The 24574-nt window shown below is 40.3% G+C and overlaps 1 protein-coding gene across 10 annotated transcripts in view; it reads left to right on the top strand.

Moving 5' to 3' along the window:
* Positions 1-18142: 18142 nt before the first annotated feature.
* UBR2 (ubiquitin protein ligase E3 component n-recognin 2) overlaps positions 18143-24574 on the top strand; it is a 119621-nt gene continuing 113189 nt past the window's right edge. For 2 of the 10 annotated variants that reach the window (XM_077764947.1, XM_077764945.1), the window contains exon 1: positions 18174-18630. In XM_077764947.1, coding sequence (XP_077621073.1) covers positions 18553-18630 — 78 coding nt within the window. In that variant the 5' untranslated portion in view covers positions 18174-18552. Of the gene's footprint in view, positions 18631-24574 lie in introns of all 10 variants that reach the window. The other 8 variants (XM_077764946.1, XM_077764955.1, XM_077764956.1 and 5 more) reach the window with 8 other exon arrangements.

Genomic DNA, 24574 nt, shown 5'->3' with positions numbered 1-24574 from the left:
AACACTCCCATGCTTGGATGAGGAAGCTCTCAGCTCTACTGGAGAGTTCAGACTGACCACTGGGAGATGCAGGGTGGAGGGAGGCCCTGAGGTCTGACTTGCTCATGCCAGAACTATCTAGAAGAAGCAGGTAAGGACAGTCATTGCACCGCAAAGACGTTCACTGAAACAGTAATCAGATAGAAAAGGGTTGAGGGGCGCCTAGGTAACTCAGTCGGTTGGTTAAGCATCTGCCTCTTGATTTCAGCTCAGGTCATAATCTCATGGCTCATGAGCTCGAGCCCCAGATCAGGCTCTATGCTGACAGTGCAGAGCCTGCTTGGGATTCTCTCTCTCCCTATCTCTCTGTCCCCGTCCTCACTCTCCCTCTCAAAAATAAATAAAGAGAAGGGTTGAAAATAACCTAAATGGCCATCAATGGAAACTAATTAATTTTTTAAAAGGAATTCTATGCATCTGTGAAAAAAATAAACAAGATATAAAAGATGAATTAAAACAAGGTATAGAACAATTCATACAGAACAGTGGTCCCCCCTTAATCTGAGGTCTTGCTTCCCACCGTCTTAGTTACCCGAGGTAAACCACGGTCTGGAAGAAGATAATCTTCCTTCTGACATAGTGTCAGAAAGTCAACAGTAGCTATACCACATTGCCTGTGTCACTCCTCTCCCTTCATCTCATCATGTGGGCATGTCATCATCTCACAGCATCACAAGAAGAAAAAGGTAAGTACAGTACAATAAGATATTTTGAGAGAGAGAGAGACCACATTCAAATAAGTTTTATTATAGTATATTGTTATAATTATACAACTTCATTACTGTTGTTAATCTCTTATGGTGCCTAATTTATAAATTAAACTTTATCATAGGTATATATGTACAGGAAAAAACAGTATATTACAGGGTTTGGTACTCTCCATGGTTTTAGGCATCCACTAGAGGTCTTGGAACATATTCCCCATGGATAAAAGGGGACTATGTATGTCTCCATTTGCATATGTAACACATTATATGTAATATTAGTGGTAATACTTATCATCGTTCATAATAGATAATCATTCAGTGCCTTATATGTGTTAGACTCACTGAACCCCCATTAACATTCTATGAGGCAGACGCTATTATTTAAATTAATTTTTTTTAATGTTTTATTTATTTTTGAGAGAGAGAGACAGCATGAGCAGGGGAGGGTCAGTGAGAGAGGGAGACACAGAATCCAAAGATAGGCACCAGGCTCTGAGCTAGCTGTCAGCACAGAGCCCAAAGTGGAGCTCAAACCCACGAACCGTGAGATCATGACCTGAGCTGAAGTCAGACGCTTAACCGACTGAGCCACCCAGGCGCTCCTATTTAAATTTTTTTTTTAATGTTTATTTTTGAGAGAGAGGGAGACAAGTGCAAGTAGGGGAGAAGCAGAGAGAGAGAGAACAGAATCCAAAGCAGGCTCCCAGCTCTGACCTGTCAGTACAGAGCCCTATGCAGGGCTCAAACTCACGGACTGTGAGATCATGACCTGAGCCAAAGTCAGACACTTGCTTAACCAACTGAGCCACTCAGGCACCCCAAGGCAGACACTATTATTATCCTCATTTTACACATAAGGAAACTAAGATCCAGAGAAATTAAGTAACCCTCTATAGCTACCCAGGTAACAGTTGGAGGAGTCAGGAGTTGGATACACAAATAAATATTTGTGTCTATTCATGAATAGTTTATGGAAAGACACAACCAAAACCCTTCATAGTGGTTATCTCCATGCAATGAGATTGAGAATCGAAAGTCTTTTAGATTGTTTGAACTTTTATTTTATATATATATATATATTTTTTTTTTTTTAAGAGAGAGAGCACATAAGCAGGAGAGAGGGGCAGAGGGGGAGAGAGAGAGAGAATCTTAAGCAGGCTCCATGATGCAATGCAGGGCTCAATCCTAGGATCATGGCCTAAGCCAAAATCAGAAGTCAGGCCCTCAATTAACTGAGCCACGCTGGTAGCCCTGAACTTTGTTTTTATAGTTAGGGTTGCCTGATAAAATACAGGAAACCCACTTATATTTTAATTACAGAGAAAGAGTAAATTGATTTTTAGTATAAGTACGTCCTGTGCAACATCTGACACATACTATACACAAAAAATTATTTGCTGTTTCTCTGGAATGCAAATTTCAGTGGATGTCCCTTGTTTGTATTTGCTAAGTCTGATAACCTACTCCTAGTGAGCCTCCACTGGGCAAGTTCAGAAATTCCCTTGTTCCTGCCACAGTGAAATACCAATTCTCCAACAATATGCTATAATCTGGTAAGATAGGATTTCAACAGGTGGCGTGATGCAGATATTGAAGGTACTCAATTCAACTACAGCAGATTAATTAGGATGATTTAGAAACAACTGTGCCTGAAACTCTACCTTCCCTTGTTTGTTTTGGTGTTTTGTTTTGTTTTGTTTTGTTTTGTTTTGTTTTTGCCTGGAAAGGGATGAGCTGTAACTACAGGAAAACTAGGGCTGACACAGTTTGGCTCTATCTCTAACTCCTAGAGGAATTCACAGGGACCCAGGCAGAGGCTTCTGTTCTTCAAGCACCCTGCCAATAAAAAAACAGACACAAGTATTAGTGGGAATTTTGGGTTCTAGAGAGATCAACTCCACATCTGGGTCCAGTATCGCCATTTGTAGAGGATCTAAGCCACACACAGCTTCGGAAGCATTGCAGACAGCTGTACACTCCGCCCTTCCGCTAGGTCCATATCACAAACCAGAAGAGGAGGTGTGTCTCCTCGACCCACCGAAAGAGACTAGATGGTCTGTGGGATTCCAGAGGGAGGGGAAGGAATTGGCCTCAAGCTTCCCGTCCTGAGGATGCCGGACACCACGCTCCTTTGAATGTCAGAATGTCAGTTACCAGCTGCTTATTGAATGTAAAACAACAAAGGGACTTCAAGTACTTCTGCGTCCCAAGCTGAGCGACGGGAATCGGTCATGTTCAAACAAATGCAACCTCCATTGTTAAAGAAGAGGAACCCCGGGGATAGGAAAGCCCAGCCCCACCGAGGTTCGTCCCTCCTCCCTGCTCTGCAGGAGCCAGTCAGTCCTGGGCAAGAGCGCCCCCTGCAGGCATCCAGCATCATTGCCGAGGAAGGGCGGTCTAACTCAGAGCCCGGGCCAGGTGTGAGGATGGTTTTTCCACTGTCGCTTCTAAAACCGCCTTGGGTGGCAGTCATCTTACGTGTANGGGGGGGGGAGGTCTTTGAAAGGAGAATGAGGGGTCTCATCACAGTGGGCAGATTAAAGGCGGTATCCATGCATGACCCTTGACTTTGCAGAGAAATTGGACATCCTGTCATACATTCAAAGCCCTGGGCTCTGATAAATGTTGATCATTGACTTTGCTGCTGGCTTCAACTGATTAGCACTTCTGACAAAATTAAGCTCCTGATTCTTCATGTGGATGCCACCAAATCCTGGTGAGGAATCCTTGTTCTGGCAAGATAAGGGAGGCAGGCAAGTGGACACATGAACAGAGTGATCACAGAGGAATGGACACGGCCTGGGCACAGACAAGGGTGCAACATATTTAACACAGCCCTGTAAGGTTGACCTTCCCCTACTTACTGCTGTGCCTGGAGGTAACACCCCGCCCATTGCTGAAAGGTAGATTATATTTCACTGCTACTTAGCCTATCAAGGCCAGAAGTGTGTTATCGCAATAATTAATTGATTGATTGATTAAGTGAAATCGGCCATTATGGAATTAAGTCTTCAAGAGCTTATGTAGAAAGTTGTGGAGGGAGCTCAGTCAGTTGAGCATCCAACTTCGGCTCAAGTCATGATCTCGTGGTTTGTGGATCGGGCTCTGTACTGACATCTCAGAGCCTGGAGTCCACTTGGGATTCTGTGCCTCCCACTATCTCTGTCCCTCCCCCGCTCCCACTCTGTCTCTCTCTCTCCCTCAAAAATCAATAAACATTAAAAAAATAAAAGAAAAGAAAGTTGTGGAGGAATATGACAGTCTTGATTACAACAGTCTTGATTTCTTTCATCTGATTTGGAAACACAATTTCACAAATGGTGTAATTCAAAAATGGTTTTACAACCTAAATATAAAACAACCCTTCCAAAGTACCCATCTCTCCCAAGCAGCATGTAAGGAAAGATGAAGGAACTGATCCTTCATTTTGTAGCTGAGGATGTCCATTAGGCTAGGAGCATGCATGAGAAGGCCTACAATTCTTTCACAAGCGAGTCACTCTCATGCTAATTCTTCTCTCTCACATTCTGCCATGTTGAGAACACCAAGGAATGGGTAAAAATAATGGGATATATGTAAGAGTCCTCCTAATAAATGGACCAAAACTCCAAATATTTCTGGTGATGCCACCTATGAAGGGAGGTGATAAATACAAATAAGGAAGTTTTAAACTTAGATTTGATAAAGCCCAAGTGAAGGATTGGGGCAAAAACTGGAAAAAGAACTATGAATTGGGAAAAATAACAACCAAACATATGAGTCTCAAGTGAAATTTCCCTGTATCTTTTGGCTTTTACACAATGTGGGTGACCAATCTGATGATAGTTGACTGGGTAAAGTGGGACAGGAACTTATGATATCATAATTCACCAGAAAGATCGAAGTAAAAATGAAAACTCCTTTTAATCAAACAGTGGATACATTATGAACTTACTATCTTGGAATCAAACCATGAAGAGGAGAAGGAGGGAGGCTCAGGAAAGACTGAATTAGATAATAAACACAAATTCACGTGAAGAAGTCTTTGATTGAATTTTCCTTTTCTAGTATGGCTGCTCTGATCCTGTTTCTTTTCATTATGGCTCCTGTTGGTCAAAGACTAGCTCTCTCTATATATGGGATTATTCCTTCTACTGGGAAGCAACACAGCCACCAGCATGAGGTGGCTCTTCATCCATCAGTTGTAGACAGGTGAACACATACGAATCTCCCAAGCCACGACAGGATGTATTCAGACAACAGTTGCATACCCTAATTAATAACATTCCATGAGCATTTGCAGATAGAAGACCGTATGGGTGTAAGTTCAACTATGGAAGGATTCAACTATTGTAGCCATTGACAAAAATAAGGAATGGACCAACATAAATGCCAATAGTAATAGGTATGTACAGATTCAAGATCATTGAGCATGATTTAAAAAAAAAAAGCATAGGGATGCTTGGGTGGCTCTGTCGGTTAAGTGTTGGACTTCGGCACAGGTCATGATCTCACGGTTCATGAGTTGGAACCCCACATGGGGCTTCACACTGACAGTGAGGGCCTGCTTGGGATTCTCTCTCTCTCCCTCTCTCTCTCTGCGTCTCTCTCTCTCAAAATAAATAAGCTTTAAAAAAGTATACTAGTAACTTTTTATCAATAAAAAATGAACACATCCCTCCCTTCCAATCTGCGATCAGTTTGTTTAACTGACTCACCTTCGGAATCTGGGAATTCTGTTCCTGCAGGTTCTGACAGTGGGTGCCACATTGGACTACTCCACTGACAGTGAGAAAAAATAGGACTATTTTACCAGGCAAAAGACTATAATTATCTTCTATGAGAAATCTGACTAGACTAAGAGGAAAGACCTAAAGATATTGACATCAGAGGTTTCCCAGTGAAACCTCCCAGGCAGCTCATCCAACAGCAAACTTCACAACTGATACGCCCTATTTATGGTTTCAGAGTATCTCATCAGTTTTTTAGCCTCTCACCCCTTTTTAAAAAATGTTTATTTATTTTAAGAGAGAGAGAAAGTAAGGACACGTGTGAGCTGGGGGAGGGTCAGAGAGAGAGAGGGAGAGGGAAAAAAATCTCAAGCAGACTCCACACTCAAGGTGGAACCCAGTGTGGTGCTCAATCCTACAACTGGTAGATCATGACCTGAGCCAAAATCAAGAATCAGACATTCAACTGACTGAGCCACTCAGGTGCCCCTTTAGTCTTTCACTCTTAAAAATATGCCAACATCCACAGATTACAGCCTCTAATATGAAAAATAGAGACCAAAACTAACAGAAGAAAAAAACCTGAGTAAAACAAACTATATAGGAGGGAAGAAAACTTCAATAAAATGTCACACCACACCTACCATTGATATCTTCAGACACAAGCTACTGAAACCGTAAAATAAGAACTAGATGTTGTTTCAAAGAAGATAGTCAGTGAGTAATATTGAGTTCCTGGAAATCAAAAATGGAAATAAGGAATGACAAATTCATCAAACATTTTCAAGATACAGTTTGGGAAATTTCCCAGGAAAAAAGCAAACAGAGATGGAAATAGGACAAAAAAAATAAGAGAAATAGAAGACCAGTCCAGGAGTTCTAGGAAGAAAGAGAAAAATAAGAGAAAATATTTTTTGAAAAACAAATTCTTTAAAATTTTTCAGACCTTAAGGACATGAGTTTTCATATTGAAAGGATGCACTCAGCACTCAGCACCAATGAATGGAAACTGATCAATGCCAAGTCATGCTTTGCAAAATTTCAGAACTCGAGGCATAAAAAGAAGATCACTTACTTATGTGGCTCTTGGGTGGCTCAGTTGGTTGAGTGCCCATCTCTCGATTTCAGCTCAGTTCATGATCTCACTGTTTGTGAGATTGAATCCCAAGTCAGGCTCTGTGCTGTCAGCTTGGGATTCTCCGTCTCCTTCTATCTCTGCCCCTCCCCTGCTTGAGCACTCTCTCTCTCTCTCAAAACAAATTGTAAAAAAAATTTTTTAATGTTTTTTTAAATATTTTTATTTATTTCTAGGAGAGAGAGAGACAGACAGCGTGAGCAGGGGAGGGTCAGAGAGAGAGGGAGATACAGACTCTGAAATAGGCTCCAGGCTCTGAGCTGGCAGTCAGCACAGAGCCCGACGCGGGGCTCGAACCCACGAACCGCGAGATCATGACCTAAGTGAAAGTCGGACGTTTAACCGACTAAGCCACCCAGGCGCCCCTGTAAAAAATTTTTAAAAGAAGAAGAAGATCACGTAGGTTTCCAGAGATATAAAAACATATCATACGTAATTAGAAATCAGAATGGCTTTAGATTTCTCCATAGAAATATTGGAAGACAAAGACAGAAGACAACTGGGAACTGCCTCCAAAATTCTGGAGGAAAATTATTTCTGTACTAACCTAGAATTCTATACTCAGGCAAACTATCAATCAAGTGGAAGAGCAAAATAAAGATGATTCCGTAATTGCCAGAGTTCAGAAATGAGTTTCTTATGCAACCTTTCTCAGGAAGCTACTGCTATATGAACTCCACCAAAATGAGAGTGAATGCAAGAACAAAGAAGATGGGTAGACATAGGATCCAGTAAACAGAAGCTTCAACACAGGAGGGACGAAGGGAATCTTAAGCATAATGGAGACTGGAAATTCCGAAGAGATTGTGGAAAGAGATTTCAGAATGCCTGTGTACTGGGCAGGAGTGGGTCCAAGCTTTGTGGGGCTTGAAGTTTATACAATTTGGGGGATCCTATTTAAGAAAATAAAATACAAAATTACAGTCACAAAAATTCAGCATGAAAATGAGTATTCGTATAGAATGAAAAAGGAAATCTTACATTATAAATTTTTAAAAGCTGACAAATGCCACAAACATCACAAAATGCAGGAAAATAGAATATTTTTGTGTTAACTGCTTGATCTGTGTCTTCAAGGACTTTTTTCTCTATATTTTCAGCTGTATAATTTTCCTCCCAACAATTTATTGTGAAAGATTTTAAACCTGGGTGACTCAGTTGGTTAAGCGTCAGACTTTGACTCAGGTCATGATCTTGCAGTTGGTGAGTTTGAGACCCTCATTCGGCACTATGCTGACAGCTCAGAGTCTGGAGCCTCCTTTAGATTTTGTATTTCCCTCCCTCTCTGCCTCTCCCCCACTCACACTCTGTCTCTCTTTCTCAAAAAGAAATAAAACATTAAAAAATTTTAAACCTATAGAAAAGTTATAAGAACTTCATGATAAACACTATATAGATACCTACCACTAAAACTTACAGTTAACATTTTATTATACTTAATCACCAGTCTGTCCATCCATCTGTTGCTCAGAGTTTACATTATTATGCTGTTAAAAATTAATTATAGCTGAGCCATGTGGTAAGTTATGATGACTTTCCAGCTTTTGGTTTTCCATGGAGTTAGTAATTGTCTTTTTGTTTTCACAGTTTTCTCTGAACACATCAGCATATTCAACTCCCAAGTCTCCACCAATTGGCTAAATCTTTTCATTATACTGAAACACACCTAGTTGTCTATAAATTTTACTTTGTAGAGATTCCTCCTGGAGTTTTCTGATCGACTCCAAAATGGACTAATTGACATGTTAGCCTAGAGCCGGCAGTGTGTTTCTTTAATGAAGACTCAGCTTTAGGAGCCCTCCACAGGCTCATGAATTTTGTAAAATTTGCAAAGTAAGATATTTTAACTGTGATGAGTTAAATTCACTGTCTCTTGCCTATCCAACTTTCCCTCTGTCATATTTTTTTCCCACACGCTGCAGTTTGGGGAACCAAGAGAAAGTAAGTTGGAGATCCACTCAGTTTGGATTTAGTTGGATTTATTTATGTAGTTTACAGTCACATCTGTATAAAATTAGTTTATTGTCAGCCATCCCAGTAGGAATTTTTCAGGAATATTTCTACCTCCTACTGCACTAACTCACCTGAGGCCATTACATGAAGGTGAAGGGCCAGAGGTTATAACAAGATGTTCTATGGTGCCTAGCAGCAGAATTAGGTGAGCAGAGGCAGAGAAACAAGGTCTGAATGTAAAGAGCCAGAGCTAGTCTGCGGAAACCTTCTTTCATTCTTCACATACAGGAAATTGGAAGTGATGGATTTAGTTCTCAGCAATTCAGCTTTCTCCTATCAGGAATATACTGAATAATGCAACACATAGAATTATAGGTATACCGTCCAGTTTTTCTCTTTTGGTGAGAAACACATACACAAAGTTTCAGAATTCTGCTTAAACCTGCAGCCGAGCAGTACTATGTGTATGTAAAGTTGCTTATTTTATACATCTCCACTACCAATAATAAAAACAAATTGTGATGAACCATGCTGGAGAAAAGGTTGAATTATCTTCCTATTCTTCCTAGAGAAAAATATGACAAAATCATTGTCACGTAACTATATTACAATATAAATATATGAGGAGGACAGAGGAATTAACAAGGGTGCGTGTATGTAGTGAGGGTAGAGGCTGAAAGAGAGTGAAATACTCATCTTTCATTACAGGAAGTGCATAAACGATACCTAAAATGGAAAAAAAAATCAAGAAGCAGTACAGGGAAGCTATTTTGAGATATGGAAGCAGCTAAAATAATTTAAAGTGATTGCCTCTGAGAAGACAGAAATGGGAGGAAAGAGAATAGAGATTGTTCTGGTTTCTCTCTTCTTCCTTCCTTTCTTTGTTTTTAATATCTATTTATTTATTTTCTAATTTTTATTCTAGTTAGTTAACATATAGTGTAATATTGATTTCTAGGGTAGAATTTAGTGATTCCTCGCTTACTTATGACACCCAGTGCTCATCACAAGTGCCCTCTTTAATACTCATTACTCATTTAGCCCATCCCCCACCCCCTCCCTTCATCAACCCTCAGTTTCTTTTTTTCTTAACAAACTTCGCAGAACCCTGTAAGTCTCTAACTGAAATTTGCACATGAGTAATTTTGGCAAAAATGAAAAATGAAAAAACTCCTATCCTGTGATGGCGGGATTCCAGCTCTGAGAATTTATCTATCCCACAGATATTCTCATGCGTGTGCATAAGGACATTTTTACAAAGTTATTTATTGCAGCATGGTCTGTAAGTACAAAAGATTAGAAATGATTAAACATCATCAATAAGGGATTGTTAAATAAATAAAACATACAGCCACTGGAATACTAGGTACCCTATTTTTTTTTTTAAATGAAGCAACTCAGGGGCGCCTGAGTGGCTCAGTTGGTTAAGCATACGATTTAACGCTCAGGTCATGATCTCTCAGTTCATGAGTTGGAGCCCCACGTCAGGCTCTGTGCTGACAGTTCAGAGCCTGAAGCCTGCTTCAGATTCTGTGTCTCCCTCTCTCTCTGCCCCTCCCCTGCTCATACTCTGTCTCTGTCTCTCTCTCAAAAATAAATAAAACATTTAAATTTTTTTTAAAAAATAAAAATAAAATGAAGCAACTCCTGGGATGCCTAGGTAGCTTAATTGGCTAAGCATCCGACTTAGGTTCAGGTCATGATCTTGTAGTTTGTGAGTTCGAGCCCTGGGCTCTGTGCTGACAGCTCAGAGCCCGGGGCCTGCTTTGGATTCTGGGTCTCCCTCTCTCTCTGTTCTTCCCCTGCTCATATTCTGTCTCTCTCTCTCTCTCTCAAAATTAAATAAACATTAAAAAATTTTTTTAAAAATGAAGCAACTTGATATATATGTGGAGAAATCTCTTAAATGAAAAAGAAAAATACAGAAAATGTACATGTATCCTACCGTCGGTATAGAAACAAAAAAAATACTGTACAGAAACTTTAGAAGGACACACAATAAAATGAAACAGTAATTGTCTCCAGGAGCGGGAACTTGGTGGCTAATGGAAGGGTCAGGAGAGTGACTTACTTTTCTTTCCTAAACAATTTCATATTTTTATTTTTTATTATTTTTTAATGTTTACTTATTTTTGAAAGAGAGAAAGCGTGCGAGCATGCTAGAGAGAGAGCGTGAGCATGTGAGGGAGGCACAGAATGAGAGGGAGACATAGGGTCTGAAGCAGGCTCTGTGCTAACAGTGGAGAGTCCGATGCAGGGCTTGAACCCACAAGCTGCAACATCATGACCAGAGCCAAAGTCGGATGCTTATCTGACTGAGACACCCAGGTACTCAATCCTTTCATACTTTTAAAATTGCAGACCATGTGATAATATTATCTATTAAAAATAAAAATTGTTAAATCACCTCCCATGATTTTCTTTTTCTTTTTTCTTTTTCTATTTTAGAGAGAAAGAGCATGAGCCAGAGAGAGGAGCAGAGGGAGAGAGAATCTTAAGCAGGCTCCAGGTCCAGTGAAGAAGCCAAGCAGGGCTCAATCCCAGGACTCTGGGATCATGACCTGAGCTGAAATCAAGAGTTGAACACTCAACTGACTGAGCCACCCAGGCACCCCTAAAATAAAAAATTCTAATTAAAAAATTGTAATACAAAATGGAAAACCCATTCAGCTAATTAAAGGAGACCAACAAGAAAATAAATATATATTTGCTAATTAATAATTGTATTAGTGAGGATTCTTTAGAGACAGAACCAATGTATACATACAGAGAGAGATTTATTGTAAGGAATTGACTCTCACAAAAATGAGGGCTGGCAAGTCTAAAAAATGTGGGGCAGGCCAGGAAGCTGGAAACTCAGACAAAATTTCTGTTACAGTTTTGAAACAGAATTTCTTTTTCTCCAGGAAACCTCAGTTTTTGAAGGCCTTCAACTCATTGAATGAAGCCCACCCACATTATCAAGGGTAATCTTTTTTTTCTTTTCTTTTCTTTTTAATGTTTATTTTTTTCTGAGAGACAGAGTATGAGCAAGGGAAGGTCAGACAGAGAGGGAGACACGGAATCCGAAGCAGGCTCCAGGCTCTAAGCAGTCAGGACAGAGTCTGATGCGGAGCCTGAACTCACGACTGCTGAACTGCGAGATCATGACCCGAGCCCAAATCAGACACTCAACTGACTGAGCTACCCAGGCACCCCAAGGGTAATCTTCTTGACTTACAATGAACTGATTGTAAATGTTAATGACATCTGCAATGTATCTTCACAGCAATACCTTGTTTGACCAAACAACTGGCACTATAGCTCAACGAAGTTTACACATAAAATTAACTACCATCACAGCAACCATTTTTAAGATGTAGTTGTGAAAAATAGAAACTGCGATGCAGATTTTTTAAGCAAGTAGGTGTTTGATACAAGAAAGTAGATGCTCACAAGTTTGTCAGAAAGGGTAGAGGGGCAATTTTAGGATAAGCATCTGGGAGAATGATCCTGGAACTGCTAAATTAAAGAACATACCCACACAGCTGCAATCTAAGAATCTGGGAGTTGTTACCACTATCATGATAAATGCCTCTTAGTCCTCTAGAAACTATAGATGGATCCTGCTGTAGATAACTCAACATCCCCATGATCATGCTTCATACCCGTAGTAGCCAGGGGAGCAGAAAGACAGCCTCCAACTCACTTCCAACTGCTAAATCTCACCAGAGCACTTATAACTGATTCGTCTCAGAGCCCTAGTTGCAAAGGAGGGTGGGAAATGTAGTTTTAGCTCACCGTACTTTGTAGCACATGATAGCATACCTGGAGATGAAATTGGCTGGGCAAGCCCATCTGCAGCACTTGCTGCAATAGCAAACCTTGTGAGCGATGGTTTCTGAGGCCAGTAGAATAGTACCCTTCCTAGCAGCCTTAAGCCTTCATCCTTTAGTTTTCTAACGGCTTTGCAAAGCCAGGCAGATACCAGACCCTTCCTTTCGCTTTGCCTCACATAATGACCAAGTACAATATGCCTTAAAGAGTGTATTGCACCTGTCAAGAAAAAAATATTCATGATACTTGTTTAAAGATGGTAAAGAAGACTTTATTCAAAGGTGCTATAACAATGGGATTTTGTAGTACAGAAGAAAGATCAGGCTCACCTCAGAATACAAGGACAAATCGAGATTTAGAGCCAAGGAGCAGGATAGGGTCAGGGGGTGGAAAACTACTAAGAGTAAACATCAAAGCTAGGGAGATTTTCGCTAGATTAACTCAACCGGATTCTTGCTGAAGGCAGACTAGGGTGATAAAATATCAAGGATGAAGGATGAGGAATTTGATCAAACATCATGGTGACTAGACCAAAGGTGGGAAATTTCCGCTAAACAGACTCAGCAGGATTCTTTCTAAACTAGAATAAGCAGCCCAAGGACAGATCCCAAGGGCTAGTCAAAAAGAGGACTCAGAGAGGCCGGAGGTAGGTCAAGGACAGAATCTTTGTCACACCTGCTACACCCAATGAAATAATATTTGGGAAGGATGGAATGTGCTAGCTGGACCATTCTGCCTCACAGTATGCCGTGTGACCATCCTTCCCACATCTGGAAAAAAAAGATGGTCTTGCTAAGCTGACTTTAGGGAGCAGAAAACCACAAAATGCCTAGTGTTCCATTCCCAAGAGATCATTTCCATGAATGACAATAGATACAGAAAAAATGAAATATTCTTCAAAATCTTGATTTATTTGTTTATTTATATAATATACTTCATGTGTTTACTTTTTTTTTACCGCCTGAGGACTCTTTACATCCTGGCTGCTTTATAATCCTTTTATTAGAGGCTAGAGGAAACCCATTCTCAGCACCACAAATAAGGAAGAAAGTTGCAATTGGCTGTCATCACTGTCAGTTATCTCAATATGAAAGAGGGAGGTGAATAACCTTGTCCCCAAGGAAAGCAGAGCATGTATCCACAGTCTTAATCATAGATGGACCCATCTGGGTATGATCCTGTTAAGATACGAAGATCTCGGTTCAATGTGTTGAAGTAATTCAAGAACAAAAGTTCTCAATCTTTTACTCATGGACTTTCAGAAGGGCCAATTAATTACTTTAAGATCTGTCAAGGAAAAGGGAGACTGGGTTTGGGCCCACTATGCATGAGTTCGGTTATTTTAATTTTGAAAAAAACTAATACATGGGTCCATGAGGGAAGCCACATGGCATGGAAAGAATATGACCCTCGGCCTTGGACAAATCTGAGTTCAGATTTCAGCTCTGCAGATGGGCTTCCTCAGTCTAAAATCTCATATATTTCCATTCTTGCAAGTTTTCTTGAACACTGTCCTTGATAATTTATACTCATCCATTTTTGTTGTTGCTGTTCTTTCTAGACCTCCTATTATTCAGGGTCTTTTTTTAACTCAGAGATTTTACATTTTAAGTATCTAAGAGCACTTTTTTGTTCTTGAATGTTTCTCTACCTCAGCCTCCTATTCTTTAATGAATGTAAAATCTTCTCTTATTCCCAAGAATCCCAGTAACATTTTTAAAAGCTTTTTCCAACTCTCTGACTTATTTGTTTCCTCATCTTTCTTATATTTTAGTCTCTCTTTTAGAGATTTTGCTCAAATATCTGTGCACAATTGCTTGTCTGCTCAAATTTGCTCACAACTGCTCACCAAAAAGATGATTGGAAACCTTTCATACATGGGTGAGGTAACCCAAGTGCACTATTTTGTTGGGGTCTCTTGGGTCCCTCACCCCAAATTCATAAGTTGAAGCCCTAATCCCCAAGTTGAAGTGACTGTATTGGGAGGTAGGGTTCTTGTAATTAAGGTTAAATGAGGTCATAAGAATGGGACCATAATCCAATAGTACTGAGGAAGAGACTCTCATACAAAGAAGAAAAGCCATAGTGAGAGGGTAGCAATCTGGAAGCCAAGAGGAGAAGTTTTACCAGAAACCAACCCTGCTGGCACTTTTGTCTTAGACTTCCAGACTCTAGAATAAGAAAATAAATTTCTGGTATTTAAGCCACTCAATCAACCTAATATAGAGTCCCATCCCTCTGATAGATTTTCTTTCTTTTGGGCTGGTCAGTCCCTCTGGGGAAGATGCCCTCAAACTCCTGCCTGGGAGTTATAAGCCAGTCACTGGTGTTCTCAGAGCCAGGGTGGGGAATGCACTGGAATGAGCCTGTTCAGTGTATAGACTTTGAATTAATGCCCTAGTATTTAGCACAATGTATCTGGCCTTAGCTGTGCCTGGTGTTGCTTAGTACAAAGACCTCACATGCAGCCTCTCAAGAGGGAAAGCCTCTGGTCTTCTTCCAGGGTGGAAGATGGGGTGATCTAGTTTGTTGCTGTCCAGACTTTCAAATAATATTCCTGTTTTTAGCATCATATTCACCCACTCTCAGAGTAACCTTGTGCCTCAGAGTCTAAGTCTTTCAGAATTCTGCATATGAATTGACTTGGTTCTGGGCTTCTCTGCTGATGACTTAGGTTTTAGCATTTTCTGATTGTTAAGTCAATTATTTTGCATCTATTTGCTTTCCCCCTTCCAAAATTTTGATGTTGCCATACCCTAGTCTTTTCTTCCCCCACCCTTCACTGTTATGAGGTATTCAATATGCTCTGTTTAACTGGATGGCTTTTTTTTTTTTAAGTTTATTTACTTATTTTTTTAGAGAGAGAGAAAGAGGGAGCAAGAGAGCAGGGGAGGGGCAGAGAGAGAAGGTGAGAGAGAATCCCAAGCAAGATCTACACTGTCAGTGCAGAGCCTGACGTGGAGCTTGAACTCACGAACCATGAAATTATGACCTGAGTGGAAATCAAAAGTCAGATGCTTAACCAAGTGAGCCACCCAGGTGACCCTAACTGGACATTTTAATGACCATGTGGGAATGAAGACAAGACTGTGGATCCAAGAAACACGAATTGAAACTGTGATCCCCACATAAAGCCAGGGCTTTCAAAGGAAAGTATAGATTAAAAGGATAGACTAGAAAAACACTCACTGACTTGCTGAGAGGAAATGACAAGGAAACTTTTATCTTGACTGTGAGTAGAAAAAAGTATTATTCTCCCTTGAAAATTTATAAACAAGGGCACCTGGGTGGCTCAGTCGCTTAAGTGTCTGACTCTTGACTATGGCTCAGGTCACGATCTTATGGTTCATGAGTTCGAGCCCCGCATCAGGTTCTGTGCTGACAGCATAGAGGCTGCTTGGGATTCTGTCTCTCCTCCTCGGGATTCTGTCTCTCCTCCTCTTACTGCCCCTCCCTCCCCTCAAAATAAATAAAAATAAACTTAAAAATGTATAAAAAGGACAGTGCCACACAATTCAATTTGTATTATTAGAGAACTAGAAGCCAAGAAATTGATGTAAAAATTGGTTCTATGTGTATGATCCTGAGTGTATGATGCTTCAGGAATGCCTGGCCTTGTAGAGGCAAATGGAACTACTTTGAAGGTATATGCTCTCAACACAGGCCACTCAAGTTTCCCACACTAATGTTAAATGAAGTTGATCTCAAAATTCATCCTCACAAAGTAGAGAGGAAACAATCATTTAAGTGATCAACACACACACACAAAGTAAGATTAGATTCCTAAGATCTTCATGAGTATAACAATCTAATAAACACTACTGAATGTGAATAGTTAGAAGTATTAAAGATATAAGGCAAAGATTTAGAACCATAAAAAAGTAACAAGACATTATGAAAGAGGAACAGGAATCTTTGATGGGGCACCTGGGCAGATCAGTCAGTTGAGCATCAGACTTCAGCCCAGGTCGTGATCTTGGGGTTTGTGAATTTGAGCCCTAAGTAGGGCTTGGAGCCTTGAGCCTGATTTGGATTCTGTGTCTCCTTCTCTCTCTGTTCCTCCCCACTCTCACTCTGTATGTGTGTCTCTCTCTCACACACACACAAATAAATAAAGATTAAAAAAAACCTGATTTTAAAATCAGTCTAAAAGTAATGGAAGGAAATACTGAAACGATTTTCTTTGGGGAGGAGGGACTTGGGGTATGTATAGTCATTTTCATTTTTCCTTTTTTTCTTTTTAACATTTATTTATTTTTAGAGAGAGGGTGAGAGAGCACAAGCAGGGGAGGGGCAGAGAGAGAATTCTAAGCAGGCTCTGTGCTAACAGCACAGGGCCCAACATGGGGCTCAGACTCATGAACTGTGACATCACGACCTGAGCCAAAATCAAAAGTCAGATGCTTAACCAACTGACCCACCCAAGTGCCCTGTCATTTTTCCTTTTAAAATATTCCTACATGGGTACCTGGTTGACTCAGTCAGTGGAACTTGTGACTCTTGATCTCAGGGTTGTGAGGTTAAGCCCCATGTTGGAAATAGAGCTTATTTTATAAATCAATCAATCAATCAATCAAATATTCCTATTAAGTTTGAATTTCTAGTCTTATACTACTTTTTAAAAGTGAGAACAAGACTTATTTGAACTATGAGATTATGGGTAATTTTTATTTCCTAATTAAAAAAAGCAAAAACAAAACACTTGGTTAATACTATTGTTAACAACAATAACAACAACAGATACATGTCCCAGACCTGGATTGGGGCAGGTCCTTTTTTTTTTTTTTTTTGCCTAAAATAATTCACAAACTCCTTCTGGGAATGAATTAGCATGCCTGATAAAATGTGTAAATTTTCTGGTAAACTCTAAAGGAACTGAAGACTCGTAATAAGAAACGCACTCATCTAACTGTGAGTCATAAAACTAATTACCTCTAACCAAACATAATTTTCTTTTGTTCCTAATCTATTTTTATCAAATGTCCCTGTCAAGAGTAACTCGTTTAAAAACAATTCTTTTAAGGTTTATTTAATTTTGAGAGAGAGAGAGAGAGAGAGAACAGGAGTTGGGGAGGGAGAGAGAGAAAGAGAGAGAGAGAGAGAGACAGAATCTGATACAGGCCCCAGCCTCTGTGACTGGCAGCACAGAGCCCAGTGCCGGGCTCAAACCCATGAACTGGGAGATCATGATGTGAGACAAAGCCCCAGGCACGCTTAACCAATTGAACCACCCAGGTGCCCCAAGAGTAAATCTTAATAGACTTAGCTGATAGGCTCCTTTTCCTTTGCAGCGACATTTATAATACATTTCGGTAAGTGGTCATAACTAAATTACTTGTAAACGTTTTCTTTAACAACATTTAAATATGTTTTAAAACCTCAAAAAATCTGGGTATGTCCATCTCAGTTGCAGTCTAAAAGATGAGGGCATGGTGAATGACATAGTCCTAGAACTATAGGAATAAAACGTAATTCTTCTGTTCTTTCGACGACCATCGGTCGGCCTACCTACCATAGGCCAGACTTTGAAAAGTACTTGAGCATCTACCACGTGCCAGGCACCTTCTAGGATCTGGGGATACAAACATGAACAAATGGAGTTGGGGGGAATAAAACTACAGTTCCCACAATGACGTGCTCTTCAGCCTCTTCCCAGGTGGGCCCTTCTTTCCGCTAGTCACTTCCCAGGATTCTAGTTGTACAGGAAAGCCCCACCTGCTTGTCTGCCATTTGCCCATGCTCGCGTTAGAAGATGGACTACAACTCCCACAATGCCTTCATGGGGCACCCTAGACGGGCTCCACCTGCTTCCCAGTCCAGTCAAGAGGGACTACAGTTCCCAGACTGCTCTGCTTCCTCTCTTGGGTGTTATTGCTCCTTTCCCGGTGCCGGACGCGGTAGAAGCGGGTGAGAGTGCCAGGTCCTGGGTTTTCTGTGTCCTTCTCCTGGGCAGGGACAAGGCAGTGACTTGACTCTTGGGCGCCGAGCCCGGGAGAGAGCGCAGGAGGCCGTCTTCCCTCCTGTCCAGCTTACCTCACACTTCTCTCCTTCCTCCCCACCCGCGGCCGCCTGGAGGACTCCGGACCGACTGCCTGGGACACGGGTGGCAGTCTTTGCAGCCGAGGCTGTGGCGAGGCCGCGGCCCTCGGGGCGGCGGTAGCGGCGTCAGCTCTGGGGAGGAAGAGGAGGGAAGATGGCGTCGGAGCTGGAGCCCGAGGTTCAGGCCATCGACCGGAGTTTGCTGGAATGTTCGGCTGAGGAGACAGCGGGGGTGAGTGCCGGGACCCGGGCGGGGACGTCCGGCCCTGGCGGGCCGCGCCCGGGGGTGGGGGCGGAACGGACTCCTGGAAATCTCGGAGCAGCTGTGCTCTGACTTGGGGTAACGACCTCGCCGGGCTCTCTGTCCTCGCCGTGTGGGTAACTGCCCGGGGAGGCCACCGAGCCTGCCCCTCGCCCTCCTTTATTCTCAAATCGCCCGCAGAGCCGCTCTGTGCCCTGGCCACCTTTACGTTCCGTTTCTGCCTGGGAGAAGCGACCGCTCTTCCATTATTCGTCCTTACCCCCACCCTCCCATGAAGTCCCCAACACTGGGGCCTCTGCCCTTTAGGCCAGCTCTCGGGAGAGGGGAGAGGAAGACGCTTCCTGGTCTGGGGGTATAATCGCCCTACTTTATCTGCCTAATTCCTTTCCCGCAGGTTAGTGGAGCATTGCCGCCTCCACCGGAACGTGCTCCCCTAACCGGGTCCCTACTTTGTTTCTGGGACTACCCTATAGGCACCAAAGGATGCAAACGACACCGTTTTCCGTCTATGCCCCCGTCAGTGCGTTTTTGCCCCGGTTTGGTCTGTCGACGTCATTGGTGAATGTGCGGAAAGTAGTGTTAACAGAGTGTGAGAAAGCAGTAGTGGAGGCTGGGAGATTTAAAACATAATAGTTTTTCTAGGAGTTAGGGATAGTTGGGTGGAAAAGAAATATTATGTAACTTTGAGAGAGCAAAGTTCAGCAGATAGAAACTAATAATGTGAGGTCTGGTCACCGCACAGTGGGAGCAGTTAACCCCCAAACTTAAACCGTTCAAGCTCAGTGTTGTAAGGAAAGCGTCCTAAGAATATACTGGTGTGAGTAGAGTTGTAAGATGATGACTTTAATACACTTGATGGCATCTTTCCTCGAGAAGGACAGGGGAACACTCATTAGAACAGATTGTCCAGGATGAATATGAATGGAGGGAGACAACCCAGGACTCCCTTCTAAGGCCTCTGATTTTTAAAAAGCTTTTAGGGAGGGAGTGACCTTTGCACACATGTTAACAATCTTAACGTTATGAACAAAATTTCGGTGGGGCACCGTGGGGCTGTCGGTCCTGTGAGGGGTGACTGTGTGAATCCATAAAGACCCGAAAGTCAGAGTGGAAGTCGATGGCAGGAGTAGAGGTGAAAAGTTTAAAGCGATACATTGTTGAATGATGACTCTTGAATATTTTTTTAAGCCACTTTGTTTAGTCTAGGTCTGTTTTCATTTACTTTCTGTTTCATATTGCAACAACCCAAGGATTTTCGTCCCCATCTGCCCTTCATTTATCAGAGAGAGCAGTGTTCCAAGGAAGCAGTAAAGTGGTCAGAATGACAGCTATTCCCTATCCGTGTCATCATGTCCATCAATATCCATATTAATAGTACATCTGTCGTCCACTCCAAAGTTTGTTGTTGTTGTTTTACTCCCAGTGAATTTTGTGTTTTGGCCCTGTGATACAGGCTGTGCACTATATTTTTCCAGTTCTTAAAGTGCAAGTGATTGTGTTTCTCCAACTCTGAAAGATATCAAGTGATCGGAGTTTCTCCAACTTGTTGAGAAGTTCCTGTGGAAACCGATTCTAAAACCGGTGCTGGAGACCCATGCAGTAATTCATGTGTAGTGAAATTCTCAAGCAGATATAGTGGGAGAAACTAAGGAGAAAGCGATGGAAATGTATTAATTGGGACTTAAGTTGAGTTTGTGATGATCTCAGTCTGAGCTACATTTTACTTTTGCTCTGTTTACTTTTAAATGGCTTTCTGAACAATAAGATGAAAAACATTTTAGTCGAAAGGCCAACAAAATTCTTTAAATAAGACTTAAAATGCTAAAATTAACGTTATAAAATTAAAATTTTGGAAACTAATATTAAAATACAGTATTCTTCCAGCTCTGTAACCTGGCCTTACTTTGTGAGGGGTTTATGGTCTGTATTTGTTAAAACCACATAACATGTAAAACTATTCTTTCAGCGTAGTCTACAGCACAGCCCTTTATCACAAATTAAAATGAATTAATAAACCTTTCTCAGGTTAAAAATAGACTTTAGAGAGGGTAAACAGAGCAGTTATTTCAGCCTTTAGACCTTAGTTACTGATAATTTATGGGATCATGTTCATTTAAAATTACTTGATAAGCTTAGTGTCATCTTTCCCACACTTTATTTACATCCTGCTTTTTAAATTTCTGTTACAAAAAGGAACGTATGTATCGTAACAAGCATGTCTCACAAATAAAAGCAGTTAAGTGCTCTCTTTGAATAATTGTAAGCTTAGTGTATTAAAGTACTCCTCTCTTGTCAGTTTTCTTTTTTCTTGGTAGAATTGATTCCACAAGTTTTGATTTTTCTAGCACATCTTTAGTCTGTCCACATTTTTTGCTCCACCAATTTTATTATAATGAGTTCCATTGGGTGATTGTGATTTAAGAAGTATATATATTGTTTTTCCTCAAGTATAAAAGACATACTCATTCTAGAAATTTTATGTAGAGTGTTATGTCTTCATTGGATATTTTTTGCTTTAAAATTTTGACAGTTTTGTCTGCAGTTCACATATGTAAATTCAGTTCAGTGGTTTTTAGTATATTCATAGAGTTGTGCATCACCATAATTTTAGAACATTCTCATCACCCCCCAAAAATTCCTATACTTACAGCAGTCACTCCCCATTTGCCCCTAAACTCCTGAACTCTAGACAATTACTTACCTATTTTCTGTCTCCATAGATTTGCCTAGTCTGGAAATTTCATATGAATGGAATAATAACAATATGTTGTCTTTTTGACTGGTTTCTTTTGCTTAGTAAATGTTGTCAAGGTGCAACCTTGTCATAGTATGTATTAACACCCCATTTTTATTGCCAAATGATATTCCATTGTATGGAAATACCATATTTTATTTATCGGCTGATGACATTTGGGTGGTTTCCATTTTTTGGATATCATGAATCGTGTTGCTGTGAACATTTGTGTACGTTTCTGTGGAGACATCTGTTTTCTTTTCTTTTCTTTCTTTTTTTTTTTTTGAGCATATACCCAGGCATGTTATTGCTTGGGTCTATGGTAATTCTATGCTTAACGTTTTGGGAAGCTGTTTTCCAAAGTGATTGCATCATTTTACATTTTCACCAGTAGTATGTGAGGGTTCCAGTGAATTTCTCCACCTCCTTGCCAACACTGTTATTGTCTCTTTTTGATTATAACTATTCTGTCGAGTGTGAAGTGGTATCTCATTGCAGTTTTGATTTGTATTTCCTTCATGACTGTAGGTGCTGAATATCTTTTCATGAGCTTATTGGCCATCTGTACATCTTTGGAAATGTCAATTCAGATCTTTTGCCTCTTTTTAAATTAGATTTTTTTCTCTTTCATTATAAAGTTTGTATTTTACTTTGCTTTCAGAGTGCTTTTACTTCATTTCTAGAACTCTAATTATAAGATCTGTTTAAGATTTTTCATAACATAGTCTTGAAAAGTTAATTTCAGTACTAATGAGACTTGCTTTGTAATTAACTTACATGTTGTTAATCCTTGGGGTTTTTTTTTTAATGTTTTTATTTATTTCTGAGAGAGAGAGAAAGAGAGAGAGACAGCGTGAGCAGGGGAGGGTCAGAAAGAGAGGGAGACACAGAATCTGAAACAGGCTCCAGACTTCGAGCTAGTTGTCAGCACAGAGCCTGACGCGGGGCTCGAACCCACTAACCGTGAGATCATGACCTGAGCGGAAGTCGGATGCCCAACCGACTGGGCCACCCAGGCGCCCCGGTCATCCTTGTTTGAAAACAAAATCAAATGTGGTTAAAGGATACATTAAAAAAATTTTTTAAATAGCTTTTTAAAATTAATTTATTTCTTAATTTACATTCAAGTTAGTTAGCATGTAGAACAACAATGATTTCAGTTGATTTCTTAATGCCCCATACCCATTTAGCCCATCCCCCTACAACCCCTAAAGGATACAGTTTGAATTGGGTATAGAATAATAGATACTGTAATAAAAGGCTAACCTCTAGGGAGGCTTTCATTTTTGTGTTTATTACACTTGCTCTTTATCCCAAGGCTTAAATTTAGCATTCAGAAAAGGAAAGCTCCTGGAAACGTTGTTGTAACATGTTTACTTTAGTGGAATGAGTTGACAGTTTCTTACTTCCCTTATGGATGACTTCTAATAAGATAAGTGCTTATTTGCTGTACACACTGGTTTGACAGCCACAGTGTTTGAAGTACAAATTAACATGTAACTAAATTACAAATCTCAATAGTTGTTCATGTTGAAGAAACAGTTACAGTTAGCTTATGTTAATGAGAGCTAATAAGAAAAGCTATTGATTTTATTTTTTTGAGATACATGTGAGCCACTATTGTGAAAGGCAGCCAAAAAATTTTTTCCTCCTGTTCAGTTTTTCTTCAGAACTATTTTTTTTTCAATCTATATTGTTGCCAGTCACTAATTGAATATTTCTGGTATAGAATTTTTATGTAAAGGTACTTTGTTTTCTGTTATTAAGTGTTTAATGAAGCTTAAAATGTCTGTAATAGATCCCAAATCTGTTAGGTGGTTTTAAATTTGGAGCTTATGCCTGCTTTTCTTGAGCCAGATATGTATACCTTGTTAATAATTTATAACAACATATTATAAATAGTATTTAGGATGAAATGCTCTACTAATAATTTATAATATAATATCAGCACAAATTACATACAGTAATGTATATCATATGTACTATATAGTGAGTATTGTGATGTTATTATATATTAATAGGCATATATAATANAGGCTCTGTGCTGACAGCTAGCTCAGAGCCTGGAGCCTGTTTCCAATTCTGTGTCTCCCTCTCTCTCTGACCCTCCCCTGCTCATGCTGTCTGTCTCTCCCTCTCCTAAAAATAAATAAAACATTAAAAAAAAAAAAAAAGAAATCTGTAAATAGAGGGGTGCTTGGCTAGTTCATTTGGTAGAGCATGCAACTCTCAATCTCAGGGTCATAAGTTCAAGCCCCACATTGGGCATGGAGCTTAAGAAAGAGAGAAAGGAGGAAAGACAAGGAAGGAAGGAAGAAATCTGTGAGCAGATTTGACCCATCAGTGTTGTTGCAGCCACAAAACATAAAATTTCTTTTAGAAAACATCACTTTTAATTCTCCCTGGATTAAAATCCTGCAAAAGTGGTTTTGAGAAAAGTAGGAACATAGGGGCTTCTGGGGGGCTCAGTGTGTTAATGTCCAACTTCAGTTCAGGTCATGATCTCATGGCCCATGAATTCGAGCCCCGCGTGGGGCTCTGTGCTGACAGCTCAGAGCCTGGAGCCTGCTTTGGATTCTGTGTCTCCTTCTCTATCTGCCCCTCTTCTGCTTGAGCTCTCTGTCTCTCAAAAATGTATAAACGTTAAAAAATGTAAAAAAGAAAAAGAAAAATAGGAACATAAAAGGAAAACAAAAATTATTGTTAAGATAAAAGTTTTAAATGCGTTGTAAATTAAAATTGCCTGAAGCATAACTTTCTAGGATCATAGGAGTAAATTTTTTGAATCTTAAAGCTTAATTTTTATCCAGAAACAGTAAATTGCTTAGGGTGAGTGGATTTGTTCATTGATGTTTGAAATAGGGTTTCTGACGATGGGTAAAAAACTAGACATTTACCCTTAGATGTGGCCAAAAAAAATGCTTTTTAGCTCAAAGAATTAGATTCTATCTTGCTTTTGGGTTGATGGCTCTTTGCCATCAATCAAATCAATCTTTACTATTGACTACTTTTTTTTTTAACTTGTCCTTTTTATAATTACTAAACTGTGTGTGTGTGTGTGTGTGTGTGTGTGAGATTTTGATTTCAAGTCACTTCTCTAAAGAGAATCCTTAATCCTGTGCTGTTTTAAGAGTAATTTAGTCTCTTTCTTACTTGCATAAAGGAAACACAACTAAGTTG

This window comes from Crocuta crocuta, unplaced genomic scaffold, assembly GCF_008692635.1.
Source record: "Crocuta crocuta isolate KB4526 unplaced genomic scaffold, BGI_CrCroc_1.0 scaffold44, whole genome shotgun sequence".
Taxonomy (NCBI): Eukaryota; Metazoa; Chordata; class Mammalia; order Carnivora; family Hyaenidae; genus Crocuta; species Crocuta crocuta.
Note: the sequence above shows the minus strand (reverse complement) of the source record. Positions and strands in the feature narration are given on the sequence as shown.